At 38.1% G+C, this 24,757-nt stretch overlaps 1 protein-coding gene across 1 annotated transcript in view; it reads left to right on the top strand.

The window, feature by feature from the left end:
- The first annotated feature begins 996 nt into the window (after window positions 1-996).
- The window catches only part of pear1 (platelet endothelial aggregation receptor 1), a 37,934-nt gene continuing 14,173 nt past the window's right edge, over window positions 997-24,757 (top strand). The window contains exons 1-8 of the mRNA XM_025061547.1: window positions 997-1,368; window positions 12,935-13,045; window positions 13,931-14,029; window positions 14,124-14,224; window positions 15,911-16,003; window positions 21,405-21,651; window positions 22,772-22,874; window positions 22,957-23,216. Coding sequence (XP_024917315.1) covers window positions 12,948-13,045; window positions 13,931-14,029; window positions 14,124-14,224; window positions 15,911-16,003; window positions 21,405-21,651; window positions 22,772-22,874; window positions 22,957-23,216 — 1,001 coding nt within the window. The 5' untranslated portion in view covers window positions 997-1,368; window positions 12,935-12,947. The remainder of the gene's footprint in view (window positions 1,369-12,934; window positions 13,046-13,930; window positions 14,030-14,123; window positions 14,225-15,910; window positions 16,004-21,404; window positions 21,652-22,771; window positions 22,875-22,956; window positions 23,217-24,757) is intronic.

Below are 24,757 nucleotides of genomic sequence, written 5' to 3'. Positions count from 1 at the left end.
GGATGATGGATAGATAGATAGATAGATAGATAGATAGATAGATAGATAGATAGATAGATAGATAGATAGATAGATAGATAGATAGTGTGTAGGTAGGTTGTTGTAATCGCAATTGTTATTTATTATTATATTTTTATATAATAATAACATTAACAGTAATATATATGTATATTTATACCAGGTATACCGCAGTATCTCTATGTATGTATATGTATATATAAGCTTACATACATACATACTACTGATGCCATGATAAAATATTACCACGGCCACTGACCTCCAGGGATGTCTATTCGGTGTACTTGGTTGTTGAACATGGATTATTATTTGTCATCAGTTATTTTATATGGTCAAAGTATTTGTGAACCCTGTGAACTGAGGTAGCAGGGAAGTACAATCTTCAAAAAAAAAAGTGTCTCTCCAAGTACAAATGAATACAAGATATATAAAGCATTTTCAATTCTAAATGTATATTATATTCATACATTATATATCTGGATATTTTTCTTCTCCAAACAGTGACAGTTCGTAAGTCCGTCCATCCATCTATCTATCTATCATCCATCTGTCCATCTAGCCAGAAATCCCATGATGCACCACCAAAAAATATGGGTGATGGAATCTTCTACTCAGTCTGTATAAAACATAGACCTGTGTAGTTGTACACAACACTGATATACATGCAGGAATTGAAGAAAGACACTCACAGCACCAACCCCTTTCATTGACCTCCACTGTTACAGATATATGCCTAATCATTCATTACTTTAATCCTAACCTGGATTTAATCCCACTCTCAATGCACACCAAGTGTTAAATAAATGTCCCCACATGGATAGCTACAGTGTGTGTGTGTGTGTGTGTCTGTGTGTGTGGTATCTTTCCCCCCCGCAGCCCCCTACATACAAATACATACACACTGTGGGGGAGCGAGAGAGTTAGAGAGAGATTGGGGGGAGGGGGGGCAGGGGAGAGAGAGAGAGAAAGAGAGAGTCATAACTTGGCTTTTTGAAAATAATGCTCTTAGATCGTAAACTCCTCTGTTTCTCATCCATTCCTCCATTTCTTCTCTCTTCACCCTGCCCCCCCTTCTCTCTATCCCCATCACACTGACACATTTTTTCCAGTGTCTTGGCTTTACATCAGGACCCATCCCCCGTTGAATGCCAATAATCTTTCTCTCTCCCCCTCGCTCTCTAAACGCTTCTAAATGTGTACGGCGCTGGAAGACTGACGTTTTGCGTCACACAAACAACAACAACAAAAAAAAAGAAACAACACTTTATTCAGGTTTCTTCTTTCGGTGGAAGTTGGGGTCTAACTACGGTACCTGAGCGACACACGACCCGACGTTATTCTGCGGGCAAGGTGAGGCAAAGTTTGGATAAAGTTCGTGATTTGTATGCCAGCGGTTTTATTATTGGATTGAAATCCACGATAGGGACGCAATGTCGGGTTTTTAGTGTGTACGAATGTGCTTTTAAGGAAATTAGAGAGAAAAGAAGACCACAGTTCCTAACATGGCGCTTCTGGTACCTCGGCAGATGTGGTGATGACTAAATAGGGACTTATTCTCCTGCTTTTGTCAACCGCTGCTAATGCGTTGTGTACTTTGACTGTCTTTATATTGTGGAAATGAACCTGTTAAGTGAAATGCACGAACTTTAGCATACTCCATTGGACGTTTCTAGAAAAAAAAGTTCAAAGTCAGCATTAAATTTTTAGCAGCGAAATGCCAGAACTAATTGGCAGAGTGAATGGTGAACATATTAACAAACAACACTTCATAGAAATACAATTTACGTTTTGAAAGCACAACAAAATTGTAAAACTGACTATAGTTGAGCCAGAAAAGCATACACGTCATCACCAAATGGAATTTAAAAGGTAACACTTTTAATTAAATGCGCAAAAAAAAAAGAATGAAAATGAACAGGTTACGTTGCTGTCCTCGTATTGTTCAATTTACTGCAGTACGCCATATTGGTACGACCTTCAGCGTTTTAAGTACATCCTAGTAGTATGTCGAAACATCTATTTCTGAAATGGTTGACAAAAGTTGGACTAGACAAATTAAATATTTTTTACCCCCAAAACAGATTTGTCTCAATTGACTTTACAGTTTTAAAATTAGAATAAAAAAGATTCTCCTCCTTAAAAAAAACCTCATACAACAGGGAAAAATGGAGGAATGCATATTGGCTCGATTATTATTTATGCTCATAACATATAAGTATATACATATATATTGATAATTATTAGAGTCAATAACAAAAAAAAAACCAAACAAAGCAGAACAAGTTCTACAAATAAAATGGAAAACCAAAATCAATCATACACTGAGTAAGCATTATGCCAACGCCAGGGAGAGAAAAAAAAAACCCTTCCTTTTAAACAGGAAGAAATCACCAGCAGATCCAGGCTGTGTTCAGCTGTTTGCCTCAGCAAAGAGAGAAATGGGAAAATGGGGCTAACAGCAGAGGGGAGAAGAAAAGAGAGGGGGCAGGGAAGAAGAAATAGAGAGCTAGGGCAGACAGAAAACGCTATAATCGAACAAACGATCATACGAACCGTCCAGAGTGCAAACAGCAAATTGGTGGGGACATCTTTGTCCAAATGTCAGATATCAAAGTAACTGGGTTAAGATTTCATTCGTTATGAAAAGCAGCATGAATAATGACAGCAGTGCTAGTATTGACACTTATGTTATATATATATATATATATAGTGATGATGATTGGTCAAGGTGAACCACTACCAGCAAAGAAAGCAAAAAAAAAAAAAAAAAGACAGATCATTAGCCACTGTATGTACTAAGATTACTCGTAGTCAATTATTTGCTGACATCTTTAGAGCAACCTCTTAGTCCAGAGCAGTATAAAGTGATATACTGCTGCACATGGACGTATACTGTTGGATACAAAACAGTTTATTGTCCTCAGCAGAGTGGTTCAAATAACTGTTTATATCTCGCATTTGTACAGATTTGCTTATATCTCATAATTGAGTGTGCTTCGATTTGGCAGATCCCGGCATCCCCTGAATCATAAAAGCATCTGTAAGGACAGATGAAAGCACAGTATGAGAAGCTGTCATAGTAAATCCCAACCACCTGGTCTGCAATGCTGACCTCACATCTGTTGTGTTAACCAAAGATTCTCGGAACGTTTTTCTCTCTCCACTACTTGACCTTATTGTGCCTTCATTCAACAATTTTAAAAGCTTTATATGTATAAACATTGTCATAGCCAGTTCATGCTTAGATAAGTGGGTGGATGCATTATGGTTGAAGATGGCAACGGTCAGACGTCCAAAGAGATGCGGTAGAAGTAGTAGAATGCTGCTGCTGCTGCTGCTGCACAACACCACTCTACAACTTGTTTCTTGGTGTACATTTGGTTATTGTGTTCAAACCAGTAGGACCATTTTCCCTGTTCCAAAATTTTGGCCAAGCATGTATTTCAAATTGCTGTTGACATCTGTTAACATGGTTTGATTTAAGAAATACCGGATGGGTATTTTGAATCCAATTATGCAGAATGCATTTTTGGACTATTAAGAGTAGTTTCTCAAGAAGCTTACATTGACTAGCAAGGTTTAGTTCCTTAGATTCCCTTTTTTAATTTTTAAGTTGAAAATCCCACTGATATATGATTCCGATATCTAGAGTTTTTTTTTTTTTGCAATGAATATATGCTAAGTATAAAATTAAATACACCAGAAAATGATTGAATTAGTCAAATGATAAGTGTGAGAGTAAAAAAAAGTAATTGAATTAGTCAAATGATAAGTGTGAGAAAAGGTACATTTTCTATCCTGGTCCAGAGAAGTTAGTTATCCAACAACAATTCTTACCAAAGAGAATACAAAAATAGTATGTCTCGAAATACAAAAAGCACATACAAAAAAGACAAGTTTGAAGACTTACTGCCCTTCAGTAATGAACCAATAATTCTTCTTCTTTTTTTTTGTGTGTGTGTGAAACTTATCAGCAGAAACTTGGATAATTTATGAAAATAGAAAGAGCTGTAACAGTTTGAAAAGACAACGGAAAAAGCAAGTTTCAAGGTAAAATAACATAGTGTAATTCCCACCGCAGTTGTATATATACAGTAAGCCCTTCAACCTCATATTATTCACAGCCACGCAGTTAATGTGGAGCAGATTCGACTACAGGCCTCCAGCTTAGGGGTTTTGAGTCGCTTGTTTTTGCTCTGAATGTGGAACGTGTGCAGTTTTACTGTGCACGTTCTGGCTCAGATAACCATTAAAAAAAAAAAGAAGAAGAAAAGTAGAAGTCAGGGGATTTAGAGCTGTAACAGGAGGAGGAGTCAGCAGTGGCAGCCTGATGGCGTGACCACAGACCAGTTGTACTGTGATGAGGGTCTTGGAGTTTCTTATGTCGGTGGTTGGTGGGTGGAGCAGACGTGGAGACATTGCTCATTAAGATTTGTAGGCCTTCGCCTGGTGCCTGTTGTGTTTGTGCGGGATTATGGGAACGCTGTGACTCTCTGAAGACTTACACTAAGGTCGAGCTGCGCTAGACCCGGCGGGGTCTTTGTCCTGAAGGGATGAGATGTTGTGTCCCGTAAAGTACTGAGAGTGCAGTGGTCACTGTTTGCTCTGCCAGCTTTGAGATTAAGACAACCATTTAAGATGGTGGGTTTGCATGTGAAAAACAAATGGTCTTTGTGTCATGCTTGGCACTACTTTGACTGAAGGGCTGCTTAATGTGTTTTTCAAACTCGGAGCACTCAGAGCCAGTCCACCAGCTGTGACCTGCAGTCCTCCATTTTAATATTTATGAGAGGACTCTTTTTTTTCCACTTCTTTTTTTTGTTTTCCATCTTTCCAGGACATGTCTTTATGGATAAATATAAAATATAAAGACAAGATGTTACATTATTAAAGGGTTTTTTTTTAGCATTAGCATTAGCATTACTCTGTGAAACGTCGATGTTACATTATTAAAGGGTTTTTTTTAGCATTAGCAATAGCATTAGCATTACTCAAATCAGCAAACGCAGCATGTGAAACCCACAGTGGCACCTCTAAGGATACAAATACTAATTCTAAAAGGCAGAAATTGGGTCTTGTTTGTACGTCACACGTCAGCGTTGTAGAAATGAATTAAAAAGAATGTACGCGCAAAATGTGTTAGAGTCACTGCCTGCTCTTTGCCCCAGTTTTTCCCTTTGTTCTCTTTGGTGATGATTGAAGACAGAACCAGTGGGGACACACATTGATTTATTAAGAAGTTGGTGTTCTTTTGAAAAATTAGTAAAAAAAAAAAAAAAAAAAAAATTGAGCTCCATAGATTATGATTGTCAGTTGCTGTAGACAGATAATTATGAACAAGGGAGTTGTGGTCAATTGAGAAATAATGGGAAAAGCATGTTGAAATTCAAAGACAGCCCCAGTAAAGTGCTGACAACATACTCAGATACTTTTTTTTAATTGAACCCTTTCCTCTTGAACGGGTAAACAGAAGAAGGCCTACTTGCATAGTAATTCATAAATTGACAGTAGTACTATAATTGCCAGACTAGACTCACTGTGATCGTGTATAAAGTAAACATTTAGCTTCTGCTTGCCTATGAAAAAAAATTAAAGTCCGTTTCCTTGTCCTTAAATGATCAAGGGGACAGGCCTCAGAGCTTGTGCTTGTATTGGACAGAAATGAAGGTCCCTAGACTTTAATCCAGTGTTTTGCTAATGTAAAGGTTATAGTATGGGGGCGGTAGATTTGAACAGTTAAATACGTTTTTAAGTTAACCTTAAAATCACTAAAGGCTGATTTTGCTCCGTCTTCCAAGAAAATACGACAGACGGACTTTATTGGTCCTAAAATGGGAAATGAAGTAGGGTATGAAAAATAGCTGTAATGTTATATGTTGCTTGTGATTGCATGGATATGTTTCAAAACAAACATAGATGATGACATTTAGACAGAGGGGTTGAACACTAGCTTGTCATGCAGTGTTGGTTTAAGACAGTAGTTCTCAATTTATTTTTCATTATTGATTTGAAATACTATTGAGGACCTGATGATATGTATTTTCTTAACTGTACGAAACGTACAAAACACTGTATGAGTTGCTGCCCCCTAGTGACTGGAGGCTTGTTCATTGTCCAGCGTTACCATATTCCTTTGGAAGCCTCTCACGGTCACCCCACCGTGCCCGCCCTAGGGGGGCCCCCGCCCCACTAGTTGAGAAGTACTGATTTAAGAGGACTGATTATTCTTACTCAGACCAAACATGTTAGCATGGCTGTGTTTACAGCATTTTGAGTCGGTGACGATAGATGAAGAATGCCATCTTTTCATTTCCCATCATTAATCCTAAAGACCAGATATCTTTTTTTTAGTCATTATAATATAGTGCGTTGCCTGAAATATTCAATGTCACTTTGGAGAAAAATAAGGCCCGGCCTGTAAACCTTGTTTGTCGGTGTCCAGTTTTATGAGCCGCAAAAACCTACAACAAAGTGAACTACTAGAACCACCCTGGGGATTTGAGACTACTTGAGTGGAATAGCATTTCTGGGAAAAGCAAAGCAGATTGAAGGAAGTAAAGGAACATTGATGAGGGTTCACTTTAGGGTTGCATATGTCGCTTAAGTTTTTGAGTGAAAAAAAAAAAAAAATAAAGCTTTTACTTGCATATACTTGCACGATGAGGGCCATCTGGAAAGAAGGACAAATACGAAAGGAGTTTTTTTTTTTCCGCCGGACAAATACGAAAGGAGTTTTTTTTTTCCGCCATGTGCAAAAAAAAAAAAAAAAAAAAAACTGTGCTCAATAATGATGGCTTTAATAAGTTGCAGGTGTTTTACCTTGTCCTCCAGAAAGGCAGCACGCCATGTGCCAGAGGAACGCTTCTAAATCATAGTGGTTTGTTTGACGTTTGAAATTTACAGGCCCAGTCTGGACTTCCTGAAAACAGAGATAGAGGAGTAAAGCTACAGAGATAATAACTGAAAACTCCCAGTGCGAACAGTTTTTTTTCGCAGTGACAAACTCCTGCCTCTTTGGCAGTATGAGATACTGACACGTAGTCAGAAACACTTGACTAAAGCTAAAAACCGGTTGGGCAAATAAATGAGTAAGACACATAAAACAATAGCTTACAATTTAGGGCCATGTTTCATCGGGAATATGTTGCCTGTTCATCTTATCATTAGAGAGCATTTACATAATGAAAAGCTACATATGCTTTGTATAAAAACTCTTCAGCATGTTGCATTTTAGCTTGCAGGAGCACTGGATCTATTAGGCTGCTGCTGCCTTGATGCAATGATGCTAATACGGCTAATTTATGGATTTTTACGGGCTAACAAAGTTCATACCACTAGCGACCAAACTTTCCGGTAGGCTGGTTTCTATGTCTGTCTGTGAATGGCCGTGTTCGTATAGGTGCGTGGGCCGCACGTGCGCAATAACGGTAGCGAAAGTTGAGAGCAGTTTGAGCTCCGTCGTGTTGTAGCGTGAGTTGGTTATACAGGAGCTGTTAAAACGCTGTTTATGTTCTGTTGTGCTCGGCGTGGCTGATAATGAAGACTTCCAGAAACTTCCCTGTTTCTGTTTACCTCTGCTGCGGACAAGCACAAAGTGAAGGGAGTTAGCCCCGGAGCTAACGATAGCTAAGTCACTAAGCCAGGGCGCTAAAGCAGAAAAGAGCTAACATGTAACCAGCCGGGTTTTTTTTATTAAAAGTAAAAAAAAAAAATCTTTCTGTGTAACATCTTTTTGTAAAATATCCCATGTTACAGCATGGACACATGCGACTTATGTATAATTGTTTTTTTCTAGTTAAAGTTATATTCAGGTGTGCTCAATAGTCTGGAAATTACGGTACTTTATTCTCAATGATATGATCAATGAGTTCGGTTGAACCCATCAAATGTTATGTGATATATATATACTTTGGAAATACAGTTGAGCCAGGCCACTGAGCCACCATCTTAGTGAGCTGAATTTTCACATTGATAGAACGGACATCTTTGCAATGAACAAAGAAACAAATTCATCTCCATGGCAAGGTGTGTTCAGGCGATTGCTTCGATCACATTGGGGGAAAGTGTCTCTTGCTGCAAATTGCACTTTAATGTAGGCCTGTTCAACAGCATTGTATGGGTACTTGTATGTACAGTACATGGATGATACTTGAATGTTCCATAAACTTCAGACCCACACAATTGGCATGGCTCAGTTCAACTGGCCAAACACCTTTGAATGCACCAGTGTGGGCACCGACAAATAAATTTGTCAAAAAAAAAAAAAAATTCTTACACAGTGTAACACAACACAAACAATTCATTTTATACTTTTGTGTTTTTCACAACACAAACAATTCATTTTATACTTGTGTTTTTTTTTTCAGTCAGTTCAGTTGAAAACCTTGTGTCGTGGACATAGCGGTTTTAACTCATGTTCTGACTGAGCTTACAATGGCAAAGCTGGGGTTTTTTTTTTTTTTTATTTTACATGAACTTAAAGCACATATAATTACATCACCACATGTTCATGTTGCGTTCAAACCCCAGACAGGGAAGAACTGCCATTTTGGTTTTCCAACATTTGACCCTTTAAAGTTTGGTTTAAAGGGTTTGTTTAAAGAAAAAACTCTGACCACGACGTGATTTAAGTTAAAGGTGTGTTAATCTGTTTTTGTTATTTCTGCTTCACTGAGGCGAGTGGGTGTGTTTATCTCAGTGTCCTCGTGTTTGAATCTGTTTTCGTGGTCCCTGGAGCTGTCTGACCGATGAAGCCACAGTTGTGCTGCCTGTGGTTTCTTAACTGGAGTGTGAAGGCGCAGCAGCAGTTTTTACTCTGGGTTTTACGTGCATGATGCACAACAGCACGCCAGTAAGAGCCCCCTCCCCCCCCAAAAAAATAGCACATTCTCTATAACGAAGGAAAATAATTTAAGGGCACCCCAGTTTGTTCCATCACATTAACAATTTGCATTTTCAACCTGGCTTTAGGAACAGTACTACTACTACAACAGTACTGCTACTACGGAACAGTACTACTACTACAACAGTACTTACTTACGGTAATCCGTGCAAAGAAATAGAAATTGTTATTTCGGGAATTTGTCCAATATCCGCCGATATTGTCCAAACACTTAATTTCCAATTCCGATATATGCAGCTGTTTGCCCCCAAAACTGGGGTAAACATCTCAGGATCCTACGTGCGATTCCAACAAATTTAGCAAAACCCAGGCTGTTGTGTTATCGGATTTGTTTTATTATTGGACGGGAGAAAAAAAACAATCTTACCACTATATAACATTATTACGCTAACATCGGCCCTTGTAAAGTGCGCTTGTTAAATCTATGTTTTCCCATGAAAAAAGTATAAAGTTAAAGGCACATTTTGTACGTTAATGACATCAACTGGTTTTCTGTGCGAAACAAAATGTGAACATTTTTGCATATCATATCATCGATTGGATTTAAAAGTGCAAAACGGCTACATGAAAATTACACAAAGGTTCCACAAAACTAAAAAATACGTAGGTTATATGTAGAGTTTGAATACTCACAGTTTTTTATGTTAAACTGTTTGTGTTGTAGACATTAGGGATTCATGTTCTGATATTGACAGCTAGCTAGAGCTGGTATCAAATAACGGGACTTGATCCTTGACACTAATTTAATTTGTCACTGCAAAGAACTGAACAACAAAAAAAACTCATTTTGTTTATTTGATTAAGTTATTCTGGACCTTGTTTGTCACAGGTAGCTGAAACTAATCCCTGATGCTAAATTACAGGCATTTTTTCTTGCACCAAGACGTTCTTAGGACTCTTGAGGGACCGGGATCTAAGTGATGCGTCCTCACGGATTATTTCAGATTTGTATTTTAGAGATGCGTCCATATTGAAATAGTCACCGTTAGTAAGGTAATAGCTATAGTTGAGCATATTTGACTTTGAGACTCAGTGTTCACTCCACTGTTTGCTGATGCAAGAGCAGTGACTCACTGCGCTGTTTTCAATTAATTTGAATGGCACTTAACCACTGCATATTCCTCTCTCTGGGAGCTACTGGGAGAGTAAATCACTTTTTATTGCGCGTTGAGTACTCATGTTTCGAGCAGGCAATTGTAGCTCTGTATTTACTGTTCAATGACCTAAATATAGTTCGAAGGGTGATCAAACGGCTGCAAGTACGAATCCCAAACTATGGAAAATTGAGGATACTTTTCACTCACCACTTATCCGAGGCAAGACATTTTACACAATCCCTGTTAGACAAAAACAATGTTTTAATGTTTATAAATGGTCTAGTCTGACTAGTCTAGTCAAATGGTTTAGTCCTGTTATTTTCGGGATGTACGATACTAACGTCAGAACCACGTTGTGAATGTAGATGAGATATTTACATAACAAATGTTATGTTGATATTCAGCATTATTGCAACATTATATCAACTGGTAATTCGTAATTGTAAATTGCAGCGGTGTGCACTCGAGTCTCATGACTTGGACTCGAGTCAGACTCGAGTCATCAATTTGACGACTTTAGACTCGACTTGACCAAATGTAAAGAGACTTGGAACTCGACTTGGACTTTAACGTCAGTGACTCGTGACTTCACTTGGACTCGAGCCCTTTGACTCGACAAGACTTGATACTTTCTCCAAAACCCGAAGATTATAAGTAAGTTATTGAGGAGCGCTGTGTATCTCTCATTGTGTACGTGCGTGCGTCTGTGTGCGTATGTGCTGTCGGGCACAACATCCTATCAAATTAGACCCATGTTGTTTTGTCGCGATAATATCGAGCCAATCAAATTGCGGGACAACCGATGAGAAAGAGCTGTCGAAACAATGCGCGGGTGAGAGAAAAATGATACCAAAGATCGTGTTGTTCGGATTTAAAAACTACGAGATGGTCAACAAAAAACTAGTGGCAGTGAGTTGAAGGACTCGAAAGGACTCGAAAGAGCAACGGCAGGACTTGGGACTTGACTTGACGCTTTTCAGTCTTGACTCGGATTCGACTCGGACTTTGCCTATTTTGACTTGAGACTTGACTCGGACTTGAGTGCAAAGACTTGAGACTTGCTTGTGACTTGCAAAGCAACGACTTGGTCCCACCTCTGGTAAATTGCTGTTTGAAGCTGTTTCATTGCCTGTCTGTAGTTATTTTAAGTATAAATGAAAAGAAAAAACTTTTTTTTTTTTAACACCAGGAAATACTAGTCAATTCAAGTTTTGCATACAGTTATTAAGTAGGGATGGGCGTAGTGGTACGACAGACATAATGAAATAATAACATAATAATGTTACCCTAAATGCAGTGCTTCTCAAACAATGGGGGACAATCACTATTTCAAAGTGAGGTGCGCGAGAGAGGGGACTTTCAGTACACCGTCTTTATTCACGCCCGAACAATAATGTGACAATCCTCCAGTCACTAGATGGCAGCAGCAGGTTGCTGGTGCCAGCAACTCATACAGTGGTTTGTTACAGATAAGTAAATAAATATTACCAGCTCCTCAATACTATTTCATCTCAGGGGGCGGGCATGCAAAACACTTTTGCGGTCCTCTGGGGTAGATTTCGACTACACAACACTCCCCCAAACACCTTCTTCGTAGGTATCCATGAATGTACATACAATAAGGCTTCAAAACGCATAAGAAAACAACTTCTGTCTATACCCCATTACACTTGGTGGAAGCTAATGAAGCACAAAAACATATAAAAACGAGGCTGATGAAAAATGTTTACCACCCCAGTTTAATAAAGTCAAGTGATGAAGTTCATGGCATGTCTTAATTGGACCCATATGTCTCCTCTGGAGAACTTTTTTTTTTTTCTAAACACGTTTTTTTTAGACGTAGTAAGTATTTGTGGCAGCTTGTGTAATCGTGCCTAACAGTAGGAGTGCACTTTATGTAGTTCCTTATACTCACTCTATTCAAAGTACAGTACAGTGGAAACTCGGTTGTCGAACGTCTTCCGTTTTGAACAATTACGATTGGTCGATACTTTCTGATTGGTCTTTTTTTTAAAATATATGTATATATGTATATATACCAAAGACTTGGTGGGACCAAGTCGTTGCTTTGCAAGTCACAAGTAAGTCTCAAGTCTTTGCACTCAAGTCCGAGTCAAGTCTCAAGTCAAGACAGGCAAAGTCCGAGTCGAGACTATTTTTTTCTTTTCTTAAATAAACTATGAGAACACACTTGTGAGTTCTGCCTTCGGAAAGGAAGAAAGGAAGCAAGGCAACATAGAGTACTTGCCGAGCGAAATGTTGAAAATGATATTTTTACAGAGCCCCTAATAAGGGCTAATTAATAAACTATCAATTAACTAGAATTTTACTTGCTTAATTCATATATATATATATATATATATATTTAAAATATATATTTAAAATATATATTTAAAATTTCAGCTAATAAAGCTAATAAATTGGCCTAAATGCATACTTGATACAGATGTATTGTTTAATTCGGGGCTGTCAAACTTATGGCACGGGGGCCAAAACAGGCCCGCTAGGTTCAATCCAAACCTACTTGATGAATTTTGAAGATAATAAAACACTTCATTAACATTTCAGGTATAATAGGATTTTTTTTTTTTTTTTGGTAAAATATTTCATTAAATATGAATAAATAATAATAAATATCTAATATGCTTGTACTTGTTTGCATTAAAACAAAGGGAAAAACATTACTTATTTAGAGTTAATTATATTATGATTGTACTGGTTTGGCTAATTAGGTCTAATTAGGTGTCAAAAAAATGTTGAAATTTACATTCCATTTTTTCAGGACATAACTTTTTTATCTGAAATTAACTTAATGTATCTGATAACCCAAATTTTTTTAAAAAAAAGAATTGGACATAATGTGTCATAAAAATGGCCACTGACTGGTACTTTTTCTTTTTTTTTTTACTCTCTGTAGGACCAGGCCAAACATGTTGCGGTCCGTTGTGCTCTTCCTTTTGAGCATGCTGATTGGTCTGTCCTTCTCCTTAAACCCAAGAGACCCAAATGTCTGCAGTCTGTGGGAAAGGTAAGTCGTGATTACCGTAATATCCGGACTATTGAGCGCACCTGAATATAGGCCTCACCCACTATTTTAAAGAAAAACATAATTGTACCGATATAGGCTGCGACTCTCTAAAAGTGAGTCTACCTTGTATCTTGGGATTTTTTTTTTCACTTTTAATTAAATAAATGCTTTTTCTCAAACACAGGGGAGACTTAGTGATCTGCTCCAGGGCTCCACAACAAAACATAAACAGCGTTTTAACACGCTACAACATGACAGGGCTCAAACTGCTCTTAGCTTAACTCTTAACTCGCTACCGTTCTCTCCTCGCCACACAGCCATTCATAGACAGACTTATACTACTAGTATAACACATTGTAGCCTACCAGAATTGATCGCTAGCTGCATGAACTTAGCTGGCCCGCAAAAATCTATAAATCTGCCGCATTATTGTTTAAGCCGAACCATAAGGGGTTCATAAATGTTCATAAATTCATAAATGTTAAACTTGAATGAATTTATGTGAAAAAAAGTAATGGATTATAGTCCGGAAATGACGGTAACTTCAACATACAACCATTATTTTAAATTATATTTTGGTTAAATAATATGCTATATCAGTGGCGCTTTGGCCCAGAGGCAATGTCTCTGTCATTGGTGTGGAACCCCAGGGTTCACCTCCTGGGCAAGTTCGAATCCCGGTTAGGGCGGTTGGTACCTTCCAGTGGACTCACCACCCGCAGGAAGGTTTGGTACGGTGCAATGTGATTTGGGTGGCGACTGCTGCCCCCGCGACCCGGTAACGGATAAGCGGATGAAAATGGATGGATTGATGGATGGATATGCTATATCACAGCATATTTATATATATATACATATAGCACTTCTCTATCATTTCCTCTCCAGTTTCACCACGTCAGTCAAAGAGTCCTTCTTGCATCCTTACGACCAGGTGACAGATGAGCCCTGTTCTGACCCGCCGACCTACAGATGCTTGCGCCACAGGTGATGCCAGCATGATGACTGATTGTCTGTCAAACTGACGTCCTTTTCCAGTCAGTGGAATGTCACAGCACACTTTCCGACTGCTCTCTTTCAGAATCACCTACAAGACAGCCTACAGGCAGGCTGTGAAGACAGACTACCGGAAGAGGTACCAGTGCTGTCCAGGCTATTATGAAAGCAGGGACAAATGTGTCCGTAAGTAACTTCAGAAAAAAAAAAGGATAGTTTTTGACAAATCTTTTGTCATCAAGAAGTGACAGATTTTACATTTTTTTAAATTGTATTAGGAAACAGAATTCTGTGAAATGAGATGGTTCTGGAAATTAGGTATAAATATAATATATATGTAATAATTATATATAAATATATATAAAATATATATAATAATTAGGTATAAATTAGGTATATATTAGGTATAATATTTTTCGCAAATTTAAAAATTGATCAAACAGAGCTTTGCTTTTATATACATCATTTTCTACGCCGTGTATTCGGGAAATGTGGGTATTGCAGGGAAAAGGCAGAATTATAATGATAACATAAATAAATTATATAATTTGGAAAAGTTCGGCAGGCCAGATTAAAAAGCGTAACGGGCCACATCCGGCTCCTGGGCCTTAGTTTGCCCGTACCTGGTCTAACCTAAAGCCAAAAACAGATGTATACAATGTTGTTTTTTTACTTCCTTTATGCATTTTCAACATCTTTTACTACATGACAAATATTTATCCAATGAAATAAAACCCAAATTTCAGTATATTAATTCATTATTATGTTAAATCAGTATCCTTTTTTTCTTATGTAAATATAATTTGGTAGTCCAACTCAAATGCTTATAAAGCTCCGCTGTTGTGTAGATGACTAAAATATGTAGAAGATTTTTTTATGATTGTTTCAGTAGTAAACAAAAGCCACCTTGTGTTAGTGTTTGTTAGTGTTGGTGTGTGTGTGTGTGTATATGAATCATCTTTCTATAAAGTATACTGTTTGTTTTTAAATACATATCATTAGACGTAATTATGCATACCTCCGTTCATTCTATGCAATTCTGTGTTACGTCGCTTTAAAATTTAGGGATAATTGTTGCCAACAGGTCTAAATAGAAGGAAGGGAAATCAGTAGCAGCATGTTTTTGTGTCTTCTGTAGTTGTGTGCATTTACAGCGTACAGACCGTAGTGTCGATGTGGCACATGGTAAGAAAACAACTCGTCTTTTGTTTCTGGCCGAATAGTGATGTAGGAACAACATAGAAATAGGCAATAATAAGACGCATGTCCATTTAAAAAGAAAATTGATGTACATTCGTTAGTTTGTATACTGTGGATACAGTAACAAACAACCTGTGTAATGTAAAAAAAAAAGACCTGTTGCCTAATGCTAAGGTCCTGAAAAAATAATGAATATATACGTATTTGAGTATGTATTATATGTTCCATGGTTGCAAATATATACCTCTCTCCCTCACTCTTTCTGGCTTGACGTTTTTGCTAAGAGTTGGACTTTTCGTGTCCTGGGGATGTAGAAAAGTTTTGGAAAAGTCCATGTTTTTGGAGAAGAGCATGCCTGTAGACTATGCCTTATCCCTGAGAGATTTTGTTGTTGTACTTTAACCCTTTCATGCATGACGGTCACTACAGTGGACAGCTATTAAAATGTCATTTTCTATGATAAGAATAGGTTTTGATGGCAGTGTTGCATATAAGCCGCTACAGTGGATTCTCAGGCGTCCAGTGACATTTTAATAGCTGTCCACTGTAGTGACCGTCATGCATGAAAGGGTTAAATAAACCTGCTGCACCTGGAGAGTCTCCCTTGTGTTGCATATTGTGTCGAAGCTAACTTAATTATCAATCCCAAGCTTTATTGTGTGTGATTAACAGCTCGATGCACTAAGGAATGTGTCCATGGCCGGTGTATCGCTCCAGACCATTGTCAGTGTGAGAAAGGCTGGCGAGGAGACGACTGTTCCAGTGGTAAGCGTTAGCTTTGTACCCTCTTTCCTTTGGCATTGCCACCCTGTCTCTGTATTTGTCCCTTTCACACTTATCGCTGTGTCTCCTCTTCCGTCTTGATCACAGATATTCCTCTTTTTATGATTTTAGGATTATGACTTTTTATGAGAGAGTATGTCTCTCATAGTTTATACAGAAAACCAGAATAGATGACACACTGAATAGCAGAGGTGTGGACTCGAGTCACATGACTTGAACTCGAGTCAGACTCGAGTCATCAATTTGACGACTTTAGACTCGACTTGACCAAATGTAAAGAGACTTGCAACTCGACTTGGACTTTAACATCAATGACTCGTGACTTCACTTGGACTTGAGCCCTTTGACTCGACAAGACTTGATCATTTCTCCAAAACCCAAAGTGATCTGTGTAAATATATTATTATTTTGTTTAAAAGGACTCGAAACAGAAACGTAAGGACTTGGGACTTGACTTGACACTTTTTAGTCTTGACATGAGACTTGACTCGGACTTGAGTGCAAAGACTTGAGACTTACTCATGACTTGCAAAGCAAGGACTTGGTCCCACCTCTGCGTGAATAGCACGAAAACATTCAAGGCTTTGGTAATAAGTCTCTAATGTGAGCAGGCAGAATCAAGGCCAGAACAGTTCCAGTGTTATTGGGAACTCTTTTTCCTGTTTTTTTTTTTTTTAATTATTTCTCTTTTTTTTCCAGCTCCTGTGCTTTATTACAGCACTAGACTGTTTAGTTATATGGTATAGTTAACCACCATAAAACCTTCCTGAAACGACCCTCCCTATTGTGGTCCTGACCACAACAGGGGGTGGGGGGGAGAGGGTTTGGAATTGAACGAGAAGCAGCTGCATTGCAGGCATGAATTCTACCACTGTTTTCACTTCTGCTTCTCAATAGCAGTACAAGTTTGTTTATTACATATAACAACTTTTATTTATAAAAAAAATTAACATTTTTTTAAATACAGTTTTTGAATAGAGCTTTTGAGTGTGGTTTCAGCCTAGAGGGCGCAGTGCCATTTCAAGGTGAACGTAAATGGAATGAACGAATGAAACGTAACGCAGCACATTGTTCAATGCTGTAAATGTTTAACAAGAGGCAGAAAGGGCTGCGTGTAAAACGAATATCTGACAATAATATATCAAAGGAGGCTGTTATTTTTTTAATCCTCGCTCTTTGTTTTTTTTGCTGTCGCACATTCGATCTCCTCAGAGTGCCAGTAGCAGCCCACGGCCCTACACATAAAATCTCAATCCTGTTAACTGACCAAAGTTGGCAGTGCCTGTGGGGTTCTTTCCTGCAATAGTAAGTTAGAAAGTACCGGTAAGTTGGGAGTTTTTTTTTTTTTTAGAAGGTAGAAAGGTAGCGCTTATCTAATCTGGCTTTTCTTTAACTTAGAAGTTGTTACCTTAAAATGAAGACGATTAAAGAAAGAAATGGAAAATGTTTTCCCTCCCTCTGTCTTTGCTAGGCCAGCGTTTCCATCTTTACTTACTCCCACTTTAACTCCCCACCCCCCCCTCACTTCAGTAGATTTCTACTTTTTTTCCCTCTCTTAGTGGTGTTCTTTTTGGCAGAAAAACTGTGGCACTTCCTGGATGCCTGTGTGTTGAGCTGTTTAACTGTGGGAAAGAGAAGGACCAGAGGTTTTAATACTCATCATTCATATCAAATAACTGTTTGCCTACAAAAGTTACAGTTCAAGGAGGGGAGGAGTTGAACAATAATTAGTGTTCAAGAAGGCTGTAAAAAAAAAAGAAAAAAGAAGGGGCCGAGTAGAAGTACAGTACACGAGAAGAAAAAACAAACTTGGACGCTTATCACGTGACAGGTCAATGTTGTTTTGCTTTAAATGCCCTGTGTCAGAGCAGAGATAGATACCCTTCAGTGCAAACAAATTTTAACAACCGGAAAATTTGTGTTAAAAAAAAAAAAAAAACAAGGTTAAGAATGTCTGTTTTTATCTAATGAGATTTCCTTGCATGAACAGGGGTAAAAAGAAGATAGTAAGATATTTCTAAATAACATGAGAGGAACATTTTATACGAATATGGTATAATATTATTGACATGGTAATATTAAATATAATATTTATTTAAATTTTTCACAATTGACTACTATTTCTTCCAGACTATGTCACACTTTTTTTTACCCTTTGGCTGGGTTTGCAACTAATACTGTTGCGACTATAATTTCACATGTTCATTATTTTCACACTGACAGCCGCTAGAGGGCACTCTATTAGCAATGGTGGGGATTAAAAAAAAAAACCCTCACTTTTACCAGGACAAAATCTCCAGATTTCAGTTCCAGACTCAGTGTTGCTGTCTGTCTGAGAACAGGAGTGGACTTACAATACTATTACCGTGTGAATGAACAAATATGAATAATGGTGATTAAATCAGATCACAAGGAAGCCCTGAGGTAAAGACAGTGAGAGGAAAAACATATTGTATGCATTTGTTAAAGGGGAGTTCCACCAGCAGTCTAGGCCTAGCAGCATAAATACAGGATAACTCAGTTTTACCTAAGCTAGCTCTATGGACATATTTTTGTTTTTGACCCAGCTCTAATCTACAATACATGACGGAGCCTGGTGTTTTTGACCCAGCTCTAATCTACAATATATGACGGAGCCTGGTCATGAAGAACCTTATATGTGAGGAGGAGGAGGAGGATTTCAAAGTCTAGCCTAGAGGAGGAGGAGGAGGATTTCAAAGTCTAGCCTATATTTAGATAGAGGCTTGTATGAAATCTGTCTTCATCGGGAGTTGAAATACAAACCCTGTGTGAACCTTCTTCATTAAAGCTCATCTTCCCCATTCTGGAAAAATTAGCCATTTTATGGAGTCTCCAAGCAAAGCTCTCTGTCAATCTTAAATTATTTTTAGGTAACATGACACTTCTGAGCTTAAGGCGTGGGCTCTGTAACAAATTTGTAATGAGCTGAAGAGCAAAGCGTAAGTGTAAACATAACCTGATGATATATAGTGGTTTAATAAAAAAGTTTATTTTGCAAAATATGTGATCATCTGTGAGTTTGAATTTAAAATATTGCAATTTTAAATCAAAACAATAATTGTCTTTAACATCTTGTTTTGATGAATAATTTGCTGATTTAGACAATGTGTTTACTGTAGGAAAAATCTATTGATACTAAATGGAGTTTTTTTTTATAAAAAAAAAAGAAATAGAAAGCCCTTAGACTTACTTTCAGAGTATTGATACAACATTTGTTTTAGACATTTGTGTTCTGATTGTCAGATAAAAATACACTTAAAGTAATGTGTGATGGGGAAAGATTTTCATTCTGTAAGCACTCTGTTGGCACTAAGCCAACACAAAATGATGTTGGTTGCAAATAGAACTGTGTATGAAAGTAATTCTGCATGGAAATTATTTATAACACAAGTGATGTCGTTCAAGCTTATATAAGATTTATTTATTGAAAAATTGAGGGCAAAATAAGATTTATTTATTGAAAAATTGAGGCCAATTTTGCATGTTTTTTCCTTCTCTCCAGATCTGTAAAGTAATGACTTTTTTTCATACGGAAACAAACTTAAGTTTTGCGTAAACATTGGAACAACCAAAAGCTTAATATTATAAACACACGAGAAATTACATTTAGAAATAAAACACACATTAGTGGTATTTGTTTCTTATTATGTCTCTTGATCCGTAGCCATTTGAGTTCTTTTTTAATGTCAATCTTTTTTTCACAGGCCAACAACAACAAAAAAACAAAAAAAACAACAACAAAAATAACAGTGCATACACTGCTATTACTATGAATTCTGCCAATATGTAGGTGCTATATATTGACGTGCCAACTCTAGTACACATTTGATATGATCTTGCGGGCCAAGTATAATCACACCGTGGGCCAAATTTGGCCCCCGAGCCTGAGTTTGTGGTCTGAATTGTGTAAATCGGGATGCCCACACATTTTTGCCTTTAAATGACCAGCCTGATGTGATCTATCAACATTGGATGTGTTAAATATATATTTACACATATAAACGGAACCAACTTTCAATATGCATTATATGACACACTAATTGATTATACCTACATTTTATTTTTCTAATTAAATTGCTCATGATCTACCAACACTCTCCTTGCAACCATCTGGTAGATTCGGTGATACTTATTGGGCAAATAAGTTATTAGTTCCAAGTCTTCTAAGTCTTTTAAACCACACTTTACCTACTGTCTCTGGAAAGGATCTAAATTACTGTGGCAAAGGTATTTTTAAAGCATTTTTCACATTACATGAACTCCTTTTTTGTCGCTGCAAGCTCATGTGTTTTGATTGGTTTATACATTGGGAAAAAATATTTTTGATATACCGTCATTTCCGGTCTGTAAGCCGCTACTTTTTTCACACGCTTTGACCCTCCTTGAACGATGTGGCTAATTTATGGATTTTTACGTGCTAACGAACGTCACTAGCGACCAAACCTTCTGGTAGACTACTGTGTAGAGTATGTTTGTCTGTGAATGGCTGTGTGCGTATATGTGCGTGGGGCGAGTGAGTGAGAGAGAGAGAGAGAGAACGGTAGCAAAAGTTGAGACCAGTTTGTCATGTTGTAGCGTGAGTTGGTTATACAGGAGCTGTAATTTCCGGTCTGTAAGCCGCTACTTTTTTCACACGCTTTGACCCTCCTTGAACGATGTGGCTAATTTATGGATTTTTACGGGCTAACGAACGTCATACCACTAGCGACCAAACTTTCTGGTAGACTACTGTTTGTTATGCTAGTAGAGTATGTCTGTCTGTGAATGGCTGTGTGCGTACATATATTTGCGTGGGACGCGTGTGAGAGAACAGTAGCGAAAGTTGAGACCGGTTTGTCATGTTTAAGTGTGAGTTTGTTATACAGGAGCTGTTAAAACGCAGTTTATGTTCAGCTGTGCTCGGTGTGGCTGATAATGAAGACTTCCAGAAACTTCCCTGTTTCTGTTTACCTCTGTTGCGGACAAGCACAAAGTGAAGGGAGTTAGCCTCGCAGCTAATGTTAGCTTCACTAAGTAGATCACTAAGTCTCCCCTGTGCATTCCAACTATGGTCAAGGCACCGAAGCAGGAAAGAGCTAATGTGTAACCAGTGTCACAGGCGCTGTTCGGAAAAAGCATTTTTTCAGTAAGTAAGTAAAAAAAATCTTTCTCTGTAAATATCCCATTCACAATGTGAATATAGGTACAATTATTGGTGCGGCTTATATCAGGAGCGCTCAATAGTCCGGAAATTACGGTAGTTGTCTTATATTTATCAACAGTAAACAAAAACACTAAATGATTACATTACAGTTACATTTACTACCATGGCTTGTGTTTCAGTTTCTCACCAAAAAATATCTTTTGTCTGTTTTCTTTTTAGCTTGTGACGACACACACTGGGGCCCAGGTTGCAGGCAGCAGTGCAAATGTGAGAACGGAGCTCTGTGTGATCCCATTAAGGGGGCATGTCAATGTCTCCCAGGGTTTATTGGACGGTACTGTGAGGAGATGTGTCCAGCCGGGACCTTTGGAATGGGCTGTCTACAAAGGTGCAAGTGTGGGACTGGAGGAGCCTGTGCTAAGACAACAGGAGAGTGCGTTTGTCGTGACGGATTCACTGGCACATTGTAAGGGACATCGGTTTGCCTTCGTCATTTTTTACATTTATATGAGTGATTCTAGAGAGAGTTAAATTAAGCTAAATCTTAGGTAAGAAGAAAAGTTTTAGGATTGAGATCGATTAAGCATGTCTCGAGCCTTGTCTCGAGTGTGTTGTTGTCGATTTCTTCGCCACTTTGCACGCGGTTTTATGTGCCCCATATAATTGCAAACACGTGGGTGTGTTCATTGTTGTGTGTTCAAGTGTGTCTCTGATGTGCACATCACTTTACTTACTAAATGAAAATTTGAATTTGAAATGTCTTCACAATAGAACAGTGTCCCAGCACCACCTCTAAGTGTCGCCAAAGGCACAATGGCTGTAAAAAAAAAAAACGTGCAAGCACTAGCCATTGAGCTATAAATTGAGCTATTTTTGATACGTTGGAATCAAAAATTCATCATCAAGGGCAACTGGATGGAGTAGGTTTCCGGAAGATGTTTCACCTCTTGTCCAAGATGAGATCTGGCTTCTTCAGAACTGAATGCCTCTTGGATGAGAGGTGAAAGCTCTTCAAGAAACCTACTCCGTCCAGTTGCCCTCGATGTAACTATCTTTGGACTATTGCGGTATATTATTATTTCTAACCCTTTCATGCATGACGGTCACTACAGTGGACAGCTATTAAAATGTCATTTTCTATGATAAGAATAGGTTTTGATGGCAGTGTTGCATATAAGCCTCAACAGTGGACGCCTGAGAATCACCCAACACTGTCATACAGTGGTCAGCCTTTGCAACTGCAGAATAATTGTGTTAACATTCAAAAAGAAAATTGGGTGTATAAAAACAGAACCAAATCAGTTCTTAATTTTATGTCTAAAAACACATAAAAACAAAAAATAAAACATTTTTTTAACTCAGTATATCATGGGTCATGCATCAAAGGGCTAAAATGTAAGGTTGTCAGATACAATTTATACAAAAAAAAATAATGCATGGAAAACAAAATGTTGCAAGAAACATAAACGAATAGCCTTAACATAAGTACTTTGTACAGAATTGCACTTTTGATTTAAAAAAAAAAAACATTAGCTGGTGCAGTAATGCTAATTGTTTCAGTTTTAAATCATATTTTTCTCCACTAGCTGTGAGAAGTCATGTCCCCGGAAATGTCAGGCACGATGCCCCTGCCAAAATGGTGGAATCTGCAGGGGCAAAGGCATCTGTGATTGCCCTCCAGGATGGACGGTAGATTTGAGTTTAAGTTTGACCAAACACCATAAAAATATATATATAATATAATATATAAACCCTGTCCCTGTCATTGCAGGGTGCAGTGTGCACAGAGCGATGTCCAGAAGGCAGGTTTGGACCCAACTGTGCAGAGGAGTGCTTTTGCCATAACAAAGGAAAGTGTGACCCTGAAAGTGGACAGTGTGAGTGTGCTAAAGGTTTCACAGGAAACAGGTGGGCATCACGCATCACACAAGTATGTGTAGTATTCACAGAATTTGACATCAGTAAAAAGGAAAAAAAAAAAGCGATACAAGAAATGAAGGAAGAATATTTGCTGCAGCTGGTAATGGGATAGTAACGGTTCCTTGTTTTTTTGGAGGATGTGAGAATCGTGTAGGTTTATTTTTGCATGCGACTAAACAATGGTAGTAGCAACTACACGCAACCACATAAAGAACATCAGTTCAGAAAGGATGTATGAAAATACACTTAGGAATAAAACATTTCCAAACCTTCATGTAGGGCAGTTGGTGACTTCTTCTACGTCTTCTACAACTACCATATTTTCACTCTTCGCACTTTGCACTTTTTTAAAATTCTTTGGCTGGGTTTGCGACTTATACTCGGTGCGACTTATATATTAAAATATATAAGTTATTTTCACACCGACAGCCGCTAGAGGGCACCCTAGACCTGTGTACCAGTATTTGCTACTCCTGTACCTCTGCAAATTAACGTCATGTCTGGGAAAAAAAAATGTCCATAAAATATTGTGACAGCTACAGAAAACTGTCCCATTCATGTTAATGTAATGACAAGTTAGCTGTCTGTTATTTTTTACATTAAAATTCCTTTGGCTGGGTTTGCGACTTACACTCGGTGCCACTTATATATTTAAAATATATAACGACAGCCTCTAGAGGGCACTCTAGGCTTGTGTACCAGTATCTTCTACTCCTGTACCACTCTTGTACGACTTATACTCCAGGTGCGATTCATATATACTCTTTCCTTCTTCATTACGCATTTTTAGGCTGGTGCGACTTATACTCCAGAAATTACGGTACACGGTAATTATTAGTGCGTTCCTGTTCTAACAACTCCTTTCTTATTGTCATTCATGTGAATGTCTGTCCTGTCGTATTTATGGCAACGTTTTTTTATTCACTTCAGGCTGAGAATGTTCACTCAACCGAAGCGGTGGACAAAGAGAAATTCTTAAGCTAGCAAAACACTGGATGTATTTTGTTTGATTTAAGATGGTCAAATCACTCAAATCGTACATATATATGTACAGTATAATATATAGCAATATATATATCCACCAAGCTGTAGAGTAGACAACTGTAATCTTCTGAGGTTTAATACCAGCCACACCAAGGCGTGTTCAGTTTATAGAGGTTATTTTTATTTTTCCTTCCAAAAGCAGGAATCCTGCGTGGTGAGATCAAAGGTCTTTTTTTTTTAAGCTGGGTGAGGTTAAGAGAGAGAGTGAGCGAGAGAGAGAGAGAGCGAGAGAGAGAGAGAGAGTAAGCATGGTTGCAGGTGGAGACTCCAGGAAGCAGGAAAACAGGAAACACAAACAAAGATGTTTATTTATTTATATATCTAAAATGTTGTACATGAACCTGATTACGCTGTCATTTAAGAAGTTGAAAAACTACTCACTCTCCGACATCATAGTCAGTAGAGAAGTTCAGTTTTAATAATATGTGACTTCACCGATTTTAAATGTAACCTCAGTGACACAGAGTGACCACAGGAGGCAGCAGTGAGGTCAATTGTTTTTGTGAACCATCTAGGGACAACTCAAATACAAATCTTAAAGGTTCACGAGGACATTTTTAATGAGTCAGGGGTCTAGGGGGAGACAAAGGGGGCGGGGGGGGGGGGGA

This window comes from Cynoglossus semilaevis, chromosome 13, assembly GCF_000523025.1.
Source record: "Cynoglossus semilaevis isolate Cse_v1.0 chromosome 13, Cse_v1.0, whole genome shotgun sequence".
Classification (NCBI taxonomy): domain Eukaryota; kingdom Metazoa; phylum Chordata; class Actinopteri; order Pleuronectiformes; family Cynoglossidae; genus Cynoglossus; species Cynoglossus semilaevis.
Note: the sequence above shows the minus strand (reverse complement) of the source record. Positions and strands in the feature narration are given on the sequence as shown.